This window comes from Oncorhynchus gorbuscha, linkage group LG06 (assembly GCF_021184085.1).
Source record: "Oncorhynchus gorbuscha isolate QuinsamMale2020 ecotype Even-year linkage group LG06, OgorEven_v1.0, whole genome shotgun sequence".
NCBI classification, from domain to species: Eukaryota; Metazoa; Chordata; class Actinopteri; order Salmoniformes; family Salmonidae; genus Oncorhynchus; species Oncorhynchus gorbuscha.
The window spans coordinates 62,629,987-62,647,922 of NC_060178.1; the positions used below are offsets into that span (position 1 = coordinate 62,629,987).

Genomic DNA, 17,936 nt, shown 5'->3' on the forward strand with positions numbered 1-17,936 from the left:
TGCATTACGTTTGTTGGAACCGCGGCAGCTCGCTAATAATAAACAATGATTCATTTAATATTGACTTTGAGTGTCCCTGTGTAAGAATTTGCACAACACCCTCTTTGCTGCTATAACAGCCTCCACTCTTCTGGGAAGGCTTTCCACTAGATGTTGAAACATTGCTGCTATAACAGCCTCCTCTCTTCTGGGAAGGCTTTCCACTAGATGTTGGAACATTGCAGCCTCCTCTCTTCGGGCTTTCCACTAGATGTTGGAACTTCCATTTAGCCACAAGAGCATTAGTGAGGCTTTCGGGCACTAATGCTTCCATTTGGGCATTAGTGAGGTCGGGCCTGGCTAGGCCTGGCCGTCAGCGTTTAAATTCATCCCAAAGGTGGTCGATGGGGTTGAGGTCAGGGCTCTGTGCAGGCCAGTCAAGTTCTTCCACACCGATCTTGATAAGCCATTTCTGTATGGACCTCGCTTCCTGCTGAAACAGGAATGGGCTTTCCCCAAACTGTTGCCACAAAGTTTGAAGCACAGAATCGTCTTGAATGGCATTGTACGTTATATCGTTAAAATTTCCCTTCATTGGAACTAAGGGGCCTAGCCCGAACCATGAAAAACAGTCCCAGACCATATTCTTCCTCCACCTAACTTTACAGTCAGCATTATGCATTCGGCAGGTTGGTTCATCACTCTAGGGAAACATGTTTCCACTGCTCCAGAGTCCAATGGTGGTGAGCTTTACACCACTCCAGCCGACCCCTGGCATTGTGTGTGCAACCACACACCTTGTGTGTGGTTGCACGGCCATGGAAAACCATTTCATAAAGCTCCTAATGAAAGGTTATTGTGCTGACATTGCTTCCAGAGGGAGTTTGGGGATTGGTAGTGAGTGTTGCAACCGAGGACAGTAGATTTTTACACTTCAGCACTTCAGCACTCCCGTTCTGTGAGCTTGTGTGGCCTACCACTTTACAGATGAGCCGTTGTTGCTCTTAGACGTTTCCACTTCACAATAACAGCACTTACAGTTGACTGGGGCAGCTCTAGCAAGGCAGAGATTTAACAAACTGACTTGTTGGAAAGGTGGCATCCTATGACAGTGCCACGTTGAATGTCACTGAGCTCTTCAGTACGAGCCATTCTACTGTCAATGTTTGTCTATGGAGATTGCATGGCGGTGTGCTCGATTTTATACACCTGTCCAATCAAGTCAAATCAAATTGCATTGGTCACATTTGAAGGAGTGTCCACATACTTTTGGCCATGTAGTGTATATTTCTGGAATGTTTTCAAACGTCTCACTTTGGCTATCATTGATTAACAGTAGTACAGTAGCAGGCTTGAAGTGCCATGAAACATTTCCAGATCCATTGTTTTATGTTATGTATTAGATGTTATATGTTAGCAGATGCCAATACAGTCTGGCTTTAACAATGGGATAAAATGTCAGATATCTAGTCAATAATCTACTTGGGGATTTTATTTTGGTGTAAAAGTAGATCAGGAACTCTACTGTGAAGCAGACTGGATCATCCAGTCCATTTTCCTTTGGTATTTCCTGGCCCATGTAAGCATTTATAATGAAAGACAGCAAAGCACATTCTCCACCCTGTCTCTCTTCTGAGATGCAAAAGTGAAACATATCTGTTTTCCCAATAGAGTAATTGACACATGATGCAGATTCCACCCCCCTCACTTTCTCTATGACAAGGGGGATAAAAAAGTCCTCAAGAAAACCCTCAAAGACTATATCTCAGTGAATAATACTTTATCTGGCAATTGACCCACTCTACCCTTTTCTCTCTCCTTCTATCCATCTGTTATTATTCTCAGACATTCACCCTCAGGTTGAATTTGAGTCCCATGCTTCTCCCTAGTCTTTTCCCTTCCTCCCGCTCCTCCTCTCTTCCTTCCTCCCTCTCTTCCCTTCCTCCTCCCTCTGGCTGGCTGCCACTCCTCCCAGCGGATCTGTGCCTGTGGTAGTGGTGTATGTTGTCGGTTGAGGCCGGCCCCCTCTCTCTCCTCAGATGGAGGAGTGAAGCTCACTGACACACATACAGACCGCAACAAGCCACAGGCAGGCACGCTACCAGACAGACCGGCAGACAGGTAAGCAGGAGGCAGGCACCATGACGCAAACAGGGGACAGACTCAGCTCTGTGACAACAGATGCCTCCCACAGAACTGAACACTGAAGTTTACTTTAAGAGCCTCAGTGGAGCTGGAATAAGCAGAAAACAAGACAAATAACAAGACGGGATGAGGAGTTCTTGACTGCTGTTTTTTATGCTGAGGAGGAGAGGGTATTTTACACACTTTTTCTGTAGTTGCTGAACCTGTGGAATTACATCTATGAGTCAGGGGAGGACTAAAGCCAGCATGGTATTCAGCTGGCAGAAGTCCTTTGCCATCCTGAACCCCTGGAGGAAAGGTACAGTATGCTTCATGTTGAACCTGTCTCTGTCCCTTGTGCCATCATGTTGTCTCATCCTAACAGCTAGATTTGCCAGCACATGTTGTAATTTGAGTGTCTGATGGATGTGTGTTTGTGGTTTGAGACAGGTGTAATTTCAGTCTGAAAGTAGAGGGTGTCTTTAGCATTGGGTTGTTATGGTTTCAGGATGTTAGGAGACTGATAGTCTCATCACATAGACCAGCGGTTCCCAACTCCTCGAGTACCTCCAACAGCACACATATTTTGTTGTAGCCCCAGACAAAAAACACCTGATTAAACTAATTGAGGGCCTGATGATTAGTTGACAAGTTGAATCAGGTATGCTTGTCCGGGCTACAATATTCTTTTTTTTACTGTTGGGGGTAATCGAGGACTAGAGTTGGGAACCACTAACGTAGACAAAAACAAACATATATTGACTCATATCCACATGGACTTTTTCTCAGTGAACAGATGAGAGTAAAGTAGTATTGTTGCCTCTCGGTCTAAGGAACTGCATCTCAGTGCAAGAGGGGTCACTGCAGTCCCTGGTTCAATTCCAGGCTGTATCACACCTGGCCGTGATTGGGAGTCCCATAGGGTGGCGCTCAATTGGCCCAGTGTTGTCCGGGTTTGGCCGGGGTAAGCCGTCGTTGTAAATAAGAATTTGTTCTTAACTGACTTGCCTAGTAAAATAAAGGTTAAATAAAAAAATATATTTAAAAAATACAGATGTAGGATCTTAATTTGATCACTTAATTTGATCACGCTGAGAATTTTCCTGAAATGCAGGAAATGCAAACTTCTAGTGTATTTGATTTTTAAAGTCTTCTAAATGTGTAATTTCCACTTTGAAATTTCCAATTTATTTGCCCTCCTGAAAAATGTATCAACCCCTAGAGAAATTATTTATAATACACATAATAATTTGCATTTCCTGTTGATGAAGGATTATTTTCCTGCTGTATGTCCCAATAAAATGTATTGAGGAGAACTGGACTTGATACAGTGTAATGGTCTCTTGATTAGAATAAGCAACCATATGCTCTTATATAGCCTAGCATGGTTTTAATTTGGAACCCAGACAGAACAATTACTTTTGCTTTCCAATGGCAATTTATTTAATTACTATACCATTGGGGAGTGAGACATTTTATTTTATTTTATTATTCTCATTTATGTACCATCTGTTTGTTATATACGATCCAAGCTAAAGCAAAGCATATTGTACAGACGTGCCACCAAAAATTAGGTTGACTCTTCAAAACTCAGCAGTGTCATGAAACAACCAAACTCTAAGAGGAAGGGACATTAATAGTCGGTGCTGTGGAGCCGTTCTGAAAAAAGCTGTGAAACACGTTCATATCAATCCACATCCTCATGTCTGTGGTAATTGAAGAATATCATATTACATTAAATATGGTAATCAACAGACAAAAAGCTTTATATTATATGACAATGCAAAACCAAATGCTTTGACAAATCACATCTGATAAAGCAAAATAGCTACATATTGCATGTTTACGGGGGGAAAAAGTCTGAAATATCCTGACTCAAAAACATAGAAATCATCTTGTGTTTAGGACCTGTTAATAGTCACAGAATCTATGGGGCTCTTGTGATACAGTGTAACTTATCATTCTCCTTCCACTCCATTATAATGGGACTATTCTGTAGCTTACAGGTTTGTCGACATTCCAAGAATCCGCCTCTATCAGATAACGATCTCAGCTTATGTACAGTATGACCAACACACGTTGGGAAGGATTGTCCCTCCTCAGATCCTCAATTTGTTTTGTCCCGAGAATTTCCAGCATTGTTGTAGTTGTGAAAGAGCTTAGACTCCCCTTGGCAGGAATCATGTTGTTTGCCATGATCCTTGGGTTGGAAGAAAATAACCATTGTAAAGATAACACTCACTTTGTGTACAGTACATCAAGGCAAGGCATTTATTGGTGTATTCTTGTGTGGCCCTATTGTTGTCTTCGATCCCGGTTAAGTTCACAGAACGAGGATCGCAAGAGGAGGTGAAATACAATGACGCTAATTATTTTTGGGAAAAGGAGTTTATCACAACTCAGGATATGACCCAGATGCAGACACAGGAGACGGATAGTTTGGTTCTCAGAATATTTATTATAACAAAGGGACAGGCAAAGGGCAGGTCGAGGGCAGGCAGAGGTTCGTAATCCAAGGCGGAGTCAATCAGGGACAGAACGGCAGACAGGCTCAGGTTCAGGACAGGAGGAAAGGTCGGAACCGGGAAGACTAAAAAACAAGAACTAGAGAACTGGCGAAATGGGAAACATGCTGGTAAGACCTGACAAAACAAGATGAACTGGCAATAGACAAACATAAAACGCAGGTATAAATACACAGGGGATAATGTGGAAAAATAGGAGACACCTGGTGAGGGGTGGAGACAAGCACAAGACAAGTGAAACAGATCAGGGTGTGAAAGAGCAAACATTCAGAAACATCCTTGGGCCCTTACTTTGTACATTCACTCTGGCTATCTACTCCGATTTCAGAGCACTCTGGTCTGAGTGTGCCAGAGCGCAGAATAACTGATGCATTTACGAACACACCCTCTGTGCATAGCGTTTCCCTGAGCACATAGTAAGGAATTACATCAGCAGTGTTTTAAAATGTTCACTTTATAGCGATAAACAAATTAAAAGAGTCCCCACTTGCCTCCCCGTATTCATCACCCTGACTCATAAACAACCAGGCAGAACGGCACACAGTGGAATTCACTGATATATGGAATGGAATCACCGTGTGAGCACAGGCTGCCAGGTATGATTCAGATCCTGAGGAATTTGAGCACCTGGAAAGAGTAAGTACTTTACATGTTAAACATCAGATTTACTTCAACTATGTGTGAAGTTCAACTGTGTTTTGATGCCCTAGTTTTTTCCAGTGTGATCCTGCCACAGTAATACATGATCATCACAATAATCAAGAGCCAATAGCAGTGTCGATGTAGGATTCCTTCATCACACCTCCAACAAGATTGGGAATGGCCTATTTAAACATATTCATGTTGATTTGTGTTCAATGTTGAAGTAATATGTGTTATTTAGAAACATCAGAGTTGGTTGGTGAGGGGGATTGTGGGAGGATTCTAACTCCAGACCTGAGCTGTTGGAGGAAACTAGCCCCAAGGAGACTTGACTTGAGTTAGCTCACTCTTGCCTTATCCTAATGGCGTTTGATAGTGGAGGAGTGGGCAGCGGGGTCTCTGCTAGCATCTAGCTCGCAGTCTGGGAGTCCTACTTAGGGTCGACATTACGTCCAAGGAAGAGGTGGAATTGTGAAAAAAAGATAGAGACATGGAGCTGAGAGGTGCCCTGGTGGGTTTCCTTGGGGGATGATGTGAGAGATGGGGAAGGGCTGAGAGGGAAGGTGTGTTGTGGTATTTCACACCTCATCAGGGCATCTTGTTTCTGTCACCTGAACTGCAGTTGAAATTATGTTGGAAAATATGTTTTTTTGTTTTCTTTCGGGTCAATTGGATCACAATGGTGTTTTCCTTGAATTATAAATGTGTCTCTTGCGTATCCACCTCCAGTTATCATTACATCCATAACAACTTGAGGTTGAAACATGTATTAAAAAACATTTCATGACAGTAACTAGTAATGGGCATGAAGTTCTACCAGCAGACTTATGGTCAGTCCAACTAACCACTCAAAGTGCTAACAGAGAACGGACATTCTCCAAAGCCCCCCGGCCGTAAAAATAGCACGCCTGTCACAACCTGTTTATGACCTTTCCACTTAGGATCCAAGGGGCCAACTGAATTAATAGTTTTGCCCGGGGATTTCACATGCCATTGCCCAGAGCCTGAGCTACCGGAGCCCGCCTTTTAGCATTCGGAGGAGCACACCTGCGTGGGGAGATAAAACCTACTTCCAAAAAAACTGAGCAGGAAAACACCCTTTCCAGTGAGTAGGGAAAAAAAGTGTATTTGAAACTCTTCTTGGCCTAGTTTATTTAATGGGAGCATTTCAGTAGAAATATACTGTACATGCTCAACCTAATAACATCTGTCATTCTCTAGTTGTAAATCATCTGTTTGTTGGGATCTCAGCTTCCACCCTACTGCGAGAGCAGTAGTGGAATGTTGAGTCTGCACATACACAGGTCAACACACCTCAGGGAGGGTCCGTGAAATCTAATGAAGGACACACACACACAAACACACATATACACACACACACTGAGGGGAGGAATGGATATTACCCCTCCTTACAGCACATATTTTTGCCCCTCCCCAATCCGACCAGCTTCTGCCAACTGGCTGGCTGGCTGTGTTTTCCCTGTGAGGGAGTAACAGCCATCCAGGAGCTTAAACCGTTGTTCTCACAGTAGAGTGGAGGCCCCAGGCATTTGGAAGGGCGATCCATTTATCTGAACTCCCCTTTAAAGAGATCACTGTGAAGTTGATTATCCGGGGCTTATTTTTGTTGGCTAAGCTGATTGACAATAATCAACTGTGGGTCTGGAATGTAAAATTAATGTTAAGGGAAACACCTGACTCCATCTTTTATGACAGAAAGGATGCTAAGGACGAGTCTAGGGGGGCGGACAGTGTGTAGCCTAATTATATGTTGTGGGGTTACTCAGCCTTACTGAAAACAGGCTGACTCAGCTGTCTGTTCAACTACAGTGTGGGATTTCAGATCTGTTTTGTCTTTCCGTTGATGACACCTGGATGATGTTGACACTTGCTTGGGTGCAATAACAGATTATTTGAGGGATCAAGCCAAGCAGATTGTATAACAATGGTAGTTGTTGGATTACATGGTTGAATAAGCAAGGTGACTTCAGTGTGTGATTCATGTCAATCTGGTCCCATTTCTGTCTGCTGCTAATTCAGAGGAGCTGGCAATTACTGCATTTATGAATAAGGATAAGATAGCATAAACAGAGAAGAAAAGAGTCAAATGTTTTTTTTTATCACAAAGCAAGATTTTTGTTTTTGTAATTTCTTGAACCAGTTTTTTGATTAACTTTAATCCATGAAATAATGTTTTTAACAATCTCCACCTTTTATTAATTTCCACATTCTTGGTTTTGAAAATAGGTTCCTAGTTTCTTCAGTCCCAGAAAAATATGTTTTCTCTTAAAAGAAAATCACCTAACAGCAGGAACAGCACCATCTAGTGGACAGAACCTTGTCATATCAGGATGTCGGATGAGACATAGACCTAACAACTTCAATTACTAATTTCTGTGAACAGGTGGGAAAAACATCACTGAATTCACTGAGAATACATAACAAATGGCGAAGAAACAATACTCCGACTTTGGTCCAAATCGGATGTTAGGTACTATATTTATTGAATATTAAATGAATCCTATAAATTAAAATTGCCAATTTGGGTGCAATCAATTATCTTAGTTTATCAGATTATTATCAATTTATATTTAAACAAAATAATGTTGCAGGAATTATCTTATTTGTTTCTAACAACATAAATTATTTCAGAACAACTTGAGATGGTGGGTGTCGAAATCCTCTATATTGTGCTTTTTCTGAGGTGGAACAACCCCACAGCCAGATGAAACCATAGCGAGCGGAATCGCTAGACTGTCACCGTTCATGTTTTCTTCAAATTGTACCTTTATTTAACCAGGCAAGTCAGTTAAAAACACATTCTTATTTCCAAAGACAGCCTAGTGGCTTAACTGCCTGCTCGGGGGGTTTGAACTTGCAACCTTCCGGTTACTAGTCCAACGCTCTAACCACTAGGCTACCCTGCCGCCCCATGTGACGGGTTGGGCTCTCCCAGGCTGGGCTCGCTCACTCACTCAGAGGGAATAGATTATTTGTCTGGATAGGCCAGAAAACACAACACGTTAGTCCCTATGCAAATGTGGCTTCTGAAACCTGACACAGACGGGGCTTCCTGGCTTTATAAGGCATGAGACCCTAAGGCGTTCACAGAGCACTTTGCACATCAAAATGTCAATCAAAATGTCAATCAAAATGTCAATGGGTGCTGTTCAAAACGATGGCTTGGACAAAGGGACTTCAGAAATGATTTCCTCTAAGCTTGCTCTGTGTCGACAACCTGAAACACAGCAAACCTTTAGTTCTTTGGTTTGCTATTGAGTGAGAACCTATAGCCAAAACCAGTTGACCAAAACCAGGTCAACTTCTCCAACTAAGTCATTCCAGTACTTCTGCTGAAAGATAAGGTATTGAATAAAGAGTTTGTGGTCGAGGTTATGGAAGAAAACTGATTGGGAAATAGGGTCTCTACATATTCTGCAAACACAGGCATTGACCTATTTCTCTTGTTTGTATTTTACAAAACACATACCTCCACTGTATTCATACTCCTGGGCACTTACATTGTATTGCATTAGTCACATTCCAAGCTGCCTGGAGCTGGGTGAGGTGCTGTTTGATCTCTCTGAACAGGGAGCCAGGTCTCTAGGTCATTCATTGAAAATCCAAAGGGATTTGGATGCAGATTGCTTTCTTCTCAGGACAACAGAAAAAAATGCCCCCTCATCAGCAAATCCCTGTGCTCAATTAGAAGCACAGCACTGCTTTAAATACTAGTGCATATCAATTCCTAGGATGTCAGTGAACTTCGAATGTACAAGGCGAATCACACCTTGTGAGAGTAAAGCTTCGGCTGCTAGCATAAACATTATGGCAATGCAGTTTACAATTTGCTTGCATGTTAAAGAAAACTCGGCGGAAATTGAGAAAAAAGGGGCCTAGCCCTAAGAAGTTAAAGAAAACTCAGATTAGTTATTTTTGGTGGGACAGTAGGGGGCTTTAGTTTACAGTAGCAGATGCAAACATTTAGTAACTTTCAAACAAAATACAACAGCCTACATGTTGTGCAGTGTGTCTGTCTATAGGATGAAGTGCAGCACACCAGTTGTCAGGGACGACTCTTGTCTCGTTGGGGCCCTAAGCAAAATTGGGTTAGGGGCTCCCCAACTCACGGCAAAACATTTTTGTGGCCCCCCTCTTGATGGTGGAGAGAAAATGTTTTGTTTTAAAGTTAATTTCCTGTAATTCTGCAGATTTTGCCATGGGGGCGGAAAAAAACTGCAATTTCATAATACATTTCCTGCAATTCTAGTCCTTTTGCCATGGGGCAGAGAGAATAAACGAGCAGTTGTACAGCAAATGTCTTGCAATTCTACCCATTTTGTAATGACTTATGCCATGTTAATATGATATCTGAGTGAGAATGACTAACAAATCATTGGGGGCCCCCTGGACCAGGCCATGATTACTACACGGTTATTTAGCTGGCTAGACTAACTACCAATAAAAAATTGTTTAGCTCATTGAGTGACTGTCAGTGGCTAATTGAGTGACTGTCAGTGACTGACATAGCAAGAGAAAAAACGCTGATGCATAACCACATTTTTTAATTGTGCGGCCTATTTGACTATTCTTACTCTCAATAGTAAGTTGAGACCTCGACTGAGCTCATGGAACCGGCTCTGGTAGCTGTTATGCAGGAGATCCTCAATGTTGCTCTTTAACTATCTACTCCTTCTGGTCTGTTGCCATCGTGTGAGATACACCAGTTCCCATTACACTCGTATTGATAACACATGACTGACCATAGACTGACCTGATAAAGACAATGAAGAGAAAGTCAGAGCGGTACTGCGAGAGGGTTACACACGGACTGCAGTCTCTCATATCTCCCCCAAGGGACCACAGCCTTATCAAGGCTTCGGGAGCTGCTGTAAATGGGTATACATATGAGATTTACTAGTTCTTTAGTGTACAGTCATAACCTTGAGGGCCATCCCAGACATCCATTTCCCATACTTCTGATTGGACTGCTCAGGATTCAGGAGTGTCCATGCAATGTGTTCATCTGGGAGCAATAGGGCTTGGTTAAATGTGTGTTTTTGTTTGCAGTCTTGCTGTTGTTTGTACTGGTGAAACCTCTATTAAGGGAAGCACCATATGATCCTGCATACGCTCAGGCTAGATCAAGCACGAACAAGCATTTCGCTACACCCGCAATAACGTCTGCTAAACACGTGTACGTGACCAATACAATTTGATTTGATTTGATCAAAGGCTGTATACTCCAGACTCCGGAGACATGCTAAAGAATGACTTACCTCAGACATAACTCACACTTGGACAAGTCTTTCATCTGATGTTGCTAGGTAATCATTGACACAATAGGGCATAAACAGTGTTGAAGTACATACAGTGCCTTCAGAAAGTATTCATACCCCTTGACTTATTCCACATTTTGTTTCGTTACAGCCTGAATTCAAAATGGATTAAATATTTTTTTCTCTCTCACCCATCCACACACAATCCCCATGAAGACAAAGTGAAAATATGTTTTTGAAAATGTATTAAAAATGGAATACAGAAATCTCATTTACATAAGTAATCACACCCCTGAATCAACACTTTGTAGAAGCACCTATGGGGGCAATTACAGCTTTGGGTTATTTTAGGAATGTCTGTATAAGCTTTGCGCATCTGGATTTGGGCATTTTCTCAAGCTCTGTTAAGTTAGATGGGGAGTGGCGGGGAACAGCAATCTTCAAGTCTTTCCACAGATTTTTTTCTGAAGGCACTGTAGTTGTACTTTTGCTCTGACCACAGTGGAAACAGTTGTGCTACATTTTCCTGGCGTTTGAAGAAAACAGGAAATACATTCCCTTGCCTCTACTGCAATAATTTGTTTTGAGAATACTGTCTTGAGTTAAGCCAGTGAAATTCTTTCCACATGTAACATTAGCACTACGGGAATGTCATGTAGAAAGTACACATCTCATTCCAATTAAGTGAGACATACCAAATGACACATGTACACCACATGTAATTTTGTCCATTAAAACTCATTCAGTGGAAACAGTGGAATTTTGACTGAATGTACTTCAGTTGAACACATTGAACTCAGAATTTGAAAGAGAAAAACACATGTAGGCTACATTTGACTGTATATGCTAGCAAGTATTGCTTTCTGATACTAATGTTAAAGTTATTTGTCCACCAGTGGAATTTCTGAATCTTATAATATTTCCAAGAGGCCAACGTTGTGGTCTGGAAACACCCACGTAACTGCTCCGCCATCTTGATTCACAAGCTTTGGCCAGAATCGGTAAATGTAAACTAACTGGGAAAACAAGGCCATTGTTTTAAATGGGAAGAGACCTGAGCCAGAACCAAGGCTGATAGGAGCTGCTATCTAACCCCAAAACAGTATTATCACAACTGATTGTTTTCTCAGGGATAACATGGGTGTGCCTCCATTGTCGTGGATGTTATTCACAGTGAAATAATAAAACAATGGGTTTTGTTTTGTGAGAAAAAGCAGGCGAGCAAACAGGGTGGAAGTATCTCCACCTCACAACTCCCACTAATATTCAAATGCAATTCCATACTAAGAAAATGAATTCAACTTCAAAAATGAGGGAAGAGTATCACTGTAATATGATTTATTACGATGTAATTGACTGGCTGCTTTTAAATCTGACACGTCACCATCTCCAAATAGTTTGTTAGTAGAATGTTATAACAAAACATGGTGGTTACACCTATTCCAATTACTTTTGTGTGCTTTTCTCAGTGACCAACTTCCTGCCAATTAGGTTTTAGGATCATCACTCAGTCTGAGCTCCTGTGAATTTGATCATCCATCATTCTATCCATGTCCCCTCCAATCCAATCACAAACTCTGCCTGCCTAATTTCCTAACAATCAGCTATGGAATTCCCCTGGAAGTGTTTATATATTCCTGCAGCCCACTCCTTAAGTAGGCATCATTTAAGTAGGCATCATGTTAGGAAGTTTTGTTTTGTTTGGTAATGAGGTAAGGTGGTAATGGGATTCAACTAGTATTTATATTCAAATGAATTCAGTTGTACTTTTCTTTTAGCTCTCACAAATGTTTCCTTCAAATACTCCCCTCACTAAAGTGAATGAAAGCACTGGATTACATCTTCAAAGCCCTTTTTAATCTCACATTTGCCTTGCCCAGATCTTCAATTTAAATAGCCTCTATAATAGCCTCTGTTGTTGAAGTTTTATCTAACAATCTGCTATTACGTTATACCAGAAAGATGCTTGGGTTAGATTTGCAGCACAGGACTAAATAAATAGAATAAAGTAATACTCAGATTTAATTAAAACATATGAGATGCTTAAGGAGGTCTCCTTGGGTCCAACCCGAAGGGACCTGAGGACAATCACACCAGGACCCGAACGGACTCGATAATTTCAAAAAAGGTGGGACCCCGGAACCACAACGAGCCGAGAACAATCAGACACGGATCTGAATGGATCCGACGACAACCAAACCTAGACCAATGATTTATGGATTGCCCTGGATTGCTGATACTATGTATTGGTCACTGACCACGTTTACATGCCCACCAATATCCTGTTATTATTCAGGATGCTCAAGTATTTTGTTTTTGAGTTGACACATGTATACAGCATATCCCGTTTACAATAACTCGAAAAAGCTTGTATCCCGGTTATGAGAAACCCGGCTAAGATGCCTGGGATATACTGATCTTAGAGGGGATACTGTGGCATGCAAACATCTTATCCCGTTTACTGTTGTTTTTCGCAGGCTCAGTTTCGCATAACATGGGTGTTGTGTGATGATGTTTTCATCTGATTGTCAAAGAAATCACTTTAAAAAGTAGGCTACCTGCGCAGTTCCATCCCCTATAATTTCATAATTTATTTTGCTGATACTCCCTTACTGGACCGTATAGCCTACTGGCTACTTTCACCCCATATCTAGACAACTTTCTGATTTATAATTTCTGACATTAGGCAGGCCATTTGATTGTCAGCTACAGTTAGATGAATTCATTTTTTCTTCTGTCACAACTTGTTGATCCAGAAGGCTAAATAAAGTAGTGCTCACCAGAATAATCTCTTACATCGATAGAATGAATGCATTAGAAATCTTGTCAACACCTGTAAAGTTGACTGTTTCATTTAGGCACCGGGGAGAAAAACGCAATAACTCCAAAACAGATTGGTCCTGTGTAAAATGTCCAAATGTCATACGTTTTACCGGTTTTAAGGAAATGAAAAGCTGAGAAAACTATGAAATACCTTTCTGATAGGACTTCAACTCATCTCGGGTGCATATTTTATGTGGTTGAAATACTGTCTGCTTGCATAACAGTGTCAAAGATAACACATTTACATGTGCGCATTCACATTTTCTTAGGGGATACTGAAAGAAAGAAATCATATTTCTCCACTCCTGTTCCTGAAACAAAATGAACATTTATTGTATCATTTTACTGAGAGAAGTGCATAATTCTGCAGGAGTTAATATTATGCTACGTGTGAGAGGTTATAGACCTACAGTCAGTGTCCAAATTTCAGTTACTATTCCATTTAACCCATATTCATTTAAATTAAGAATATCCTGTTTATTTTTGGATACAGGGAAACTCATGAGTGGGATATCAAAGGTCCAGCTACTATGCAGAATACTGTGCGCATGTAAACGTGTTCACTGAGAGGCTTTGAAGCCACAGGTCGGCGATATTGGCATTCCCCAGTAGGAGCAGTCTTCCATGGGAAAGAATGGAATTCTACAGTATTTACCTTGAAACGTTTTAAAGACAAAATTACATGTATAAGTATTTTTCTTGTTGTAGTGGGAACAGTAACATTAGTAATCTCTAATGTCTTCATATATAAAAAAAATAAAAACATGTTTACCTCACATAATATACTTTAAAAGTATGCCAAGATGGAGGCATGGTGGTTTCAACACAGCGGCCCCTATTAGTTATCTAGAGTATATATATAATCCATTGACTTAGACACGAGTGACAAAAACAATATGTTTATCAGCCAAGTTGCTCTTCTGGTTAATGAATAGGTCTTAATGTGTTACGTACGCCTCTAGGAAGAGGGAACGCAACACCCTGCTACAACTCAACTCCCCGTGAAGTGAGAGATGTATGGGACTGTAGGTGCGAGTAAGGATGACAAAAGGCAGAGAATTACCATTTACAGGGAATTTATTCCGTCACACGGTAATTTATGGGGAAAAGGGGCTGGACGGAACCTAAGCAAAGAAAGTAAATATCAAAGCCCCCTCTCCTACCTTACATGCCACTACTTACCTAATTTAGCACCACCTGGTGCCCTAAACAAAATACAAGGGCTGGTCCACCCAGGTCTTACCTAGTGTGCATAGACAGTGAACTACTACGGGTTATGTATGCCCGCAGGCCTCTTGCCTAAGCACTCCCTAGGTGCCTTCCCCTTCACCCCTGGGAACCATAACATAATAACACAAACAATTTCAATAATCAAAACACTGCATCCTATTGACACATAACAGACATAACCAATCAGCTCTCTCACTCAACCAACACAGGACACACTACTCATCGCTCTCCTAACAACAACCAACACATGCTATCACCCTCATCTCTCTTTCGCTCAGCAATCACCTCCTTTTCTGAGCAACAGAACACTGGCTTTTATAGCTGTAGAATGAGTCTAATGGGATACAGCTGTATCCTGACGGGGGCGGGGTCAGCTCCAATTAGCCATGAGGTTGACCAATCAGCTGCTTGGGGGTTTCCAGGAAGCCATTTCCTGAAATACATACAAATACACAAACCACAACACAGAAACTGGGGAACGTAACAATATGTTGGCTAAGCCTTTTATACGACAATACATTCACCCTATTAGCGTCAAATAAATGTGCTATAGGCTATGCAGAGCCGTGTTCGGGTTCATTCGAGGCTATTCAGGTCTATCAGCTGTAGTTACATAGACCCAATGACAATCAAACAGGACCCGACATTGACTGGAAGGAAAAGTTAGAATTTTGGACCAGCTCGGGTTGGGTCTCGGGTATTCGGGTTAGGGTGGACCCATGAAGACCTCTAGGAGATGGTGTTATGTAGCTTTGTTGTTTTGGAATTCAAAGTAAGGGGGGAAAATGTTTGATTGACACAGAGGAGTATCAGATTGCCCGTGTCGAGAAAGAGGAGATGTCACATATGAATGCACCCCATCATAGTATTAAGCTGGACAAGCTGGACAGTCCAGTGTGGGGCACGTTTAAATAGTGTGTGTCCTGTGTACGCCCGAGTTAAAGAATGCTGGTTTGTGTAAAACCAGTCTTCAGGTTTCATTGGAAGATCCTCAAATACCTCTTAGATGTATATTTTGAGAGTACATCTGTCATTCATGGTCAAAGGAATTGGACATGCAACTGTGAGTCCTTTGGAACAAAAACACCATCCTCCTGCTTACACAGTCTTACATTTACTCTTGACATCCACTGTCCTTAAGAAAGAGATGTTGTAATTAGATGTTAGTGATGTTCTCAGGTATTCTATGTCTCTGGTCAAGAAAAGTACATTTTGTAATCTGAAAGAGTTAACTTTTTGCTTCACCGTCCCTTTAGTGCACCTGAAGCTTTCTGGCATATGGTATTGTTGTAGCCCTTAGAGTAGACTGCTATGCAACACTTGAAAACTGGCGTACACTCGCATACATTTTTATTTCATTGGGGATAATTGTGAGTGAAATTCAAGTCACTTGTGGGAACACTCGAAATAGGCAACTGGGGTAATGTGCAAAAAAAAACTGCTTTACTAATTGTGCTTTTCATTATTCACAGGGAAGGGGGACAATGTGCTGGATAATGAGGTTGTCTTGACCAAGATGAAGCTCTTCAACAACTTCCATGAGAAGCTCCTCAACAACGCTGATGATTCTTCATCCACTATCTCCATGTCAGTATCTGAGCAGGACATCTCAGAGCCTGTCAAAGGCTTGAAGGGGAATGCTGATCTGGATAACATGCCTGGAAAGCCCCTGATGGAGTCAAACTCAGGCTACCTCTCTGACATTTTCTCAGACTCTCAGCTTCCCATGCTGTACAAGTTTGAGTCGGAGGACTCTGGAGTGGAACTGCCCAGTGGAACCAACTCTCCGTCCACACCCACCGGCTCAGAGCAGAGCTTTGTGGTCCACAGCCGGGAACCCTCCTATGACTCCTGTAACCTCAATACTCCTGTCCCTACCCCAGGTCCACTCCTCACCATTGAACAATGCTCTGACACCAAACAAAAAGAGGATTTAAGAGACACACCATGTACGACTGTAGACAATGCTGTGCTGGAGTGTAATACTGTGGAGTTGGGGGCTGAACTCAACACAGAGGTTGAGAGGGTAGACCTTCATATAACTGAGAAGGACATACATATGGAGAGGGCCCAACACAGGGCCTTGAAGGACACTCCTGAGGACAGTGACAAGGTTTCAAAGGAGCTGGGTGAGAACAGGGCTGTGACTGACGGGATCAACTCAGAGAACACAAGGTCCAAGAGCCAGTGCTCTACAGGGGCCTGTGATGATATGACAGGAGTTAACTTTGAGCAGCGTCCTCTGAGGAAAAGCACGACGAGCGACAGCCTAGAGGAGTATATGGAGGAATGCTGTAGACTGAGTGAGGTAAAGATATCCCCGCCCCCCACACTTGGTATCTACTCCCAATGTTTTATATTCTGTTTTATGTATAAAATATGAAGGTTTATTGATGGGGAAATGTGTTGTAGCTATGCCATCTGTGTACTTTCATCTGCAGCATTAAGTGTGTTGGCTACTTGAACAGAATCAAGGACCTCATTTTTCATTCATATGAAAAACACACATCTCTTAAAATGATTCAAACCAGGGATACTTTAGTGACTTCTCACTCATTTAAACATGATGCCCTCAGTAGTTTGATGGATTTTGGGTGGTGGACAACAAAGATCTTTACGCTCCCTAATTATCCCTGATTACCAACCCTTCCCAGTCTCTATGTCAGCAGCTAATCATGGAACCTCTAACGAGAACACGGCTCTAGGAAAGTATCTCTATGGGCAGGAGAGTATTTCAGGGAATTTGGGTGTATTTCGAGAGAAATGACTAAACTTTGTCTTTGCGTTTACAAGTAGGTGCTAGATTAGAATCAAACCAATAGCGGTGTAGACCACATCATCACAGTATTGCAAAAAGATAACATCACGCTGTTATAAGTGCTTGTTGATTTTACAAACAGCACAGCTTAAATCTCTAATTATGGGTAAAAAATGAATAAATACAGTATTCTCATACTGAACCTCCATTATAGGGGCGGCAGGTAGCCTAGTGATTAGAGCGTTGGACTAGTAACCGAAAGGTTGCAAGATTGAATCCCCGAGCTGACAAGGTACAAATCTGTTCTTCTGCCCCTGAACAGGGCAGTTAACTCACTGTTCTTAGGCCGTCATTGAAAATAAGAATTTGTTCTTAACTGACTTGCCTCATTAAATAAAGGTACAAATAAAAAGATAGCTATGACCTCAACTTGTCCTTAGTGAGATAGCTGAGCAACAAAAAGCTACTTTACCCGTTCAAAAGGACCAGTAGAGGCACGTTCAATAATGAAAGCTTGTGAATGACAGCTGTGCTTTCATTCATGTTTGGAAAAAATGTATATCTTATTTTTCATGT

General features: G+C 41.7%; 1 protein-coding gene across 3 annotated transcripts in view; it reads left to right on the forward strand.

The window, feature by feature from the left end:
- The first annotated feature begins 2,020 nt into the window (after positions 1-2,020).
- The window catches only part of LOC124038214, a 33,923-nt gene continuing 18,007 nt past the window's right edge, over positions 2,021-17,936 (forward strand). For 2 of the 3 annotated variants that reach the window (XM_046353785.1, XM_046353786.1), the window contains exons 1-2: positions 2,027-2,422; positions 16,075-16,910. In XM_046353785.1, the coding sequence (XP_046209741.1) occupies positions 2,344-2,422; positions 16,075-16,910 (915 nt within the window). In that variant the 5' untranslated portion in view covers positions 2,027-2,343. Of the gene's footprint in view, positions 2,423-16,074; positions 16,911-17,936 lie in introns of all 3 variants that reach the window. The other variant, XM_046353787.1, reaches the window with a different exon arrangement.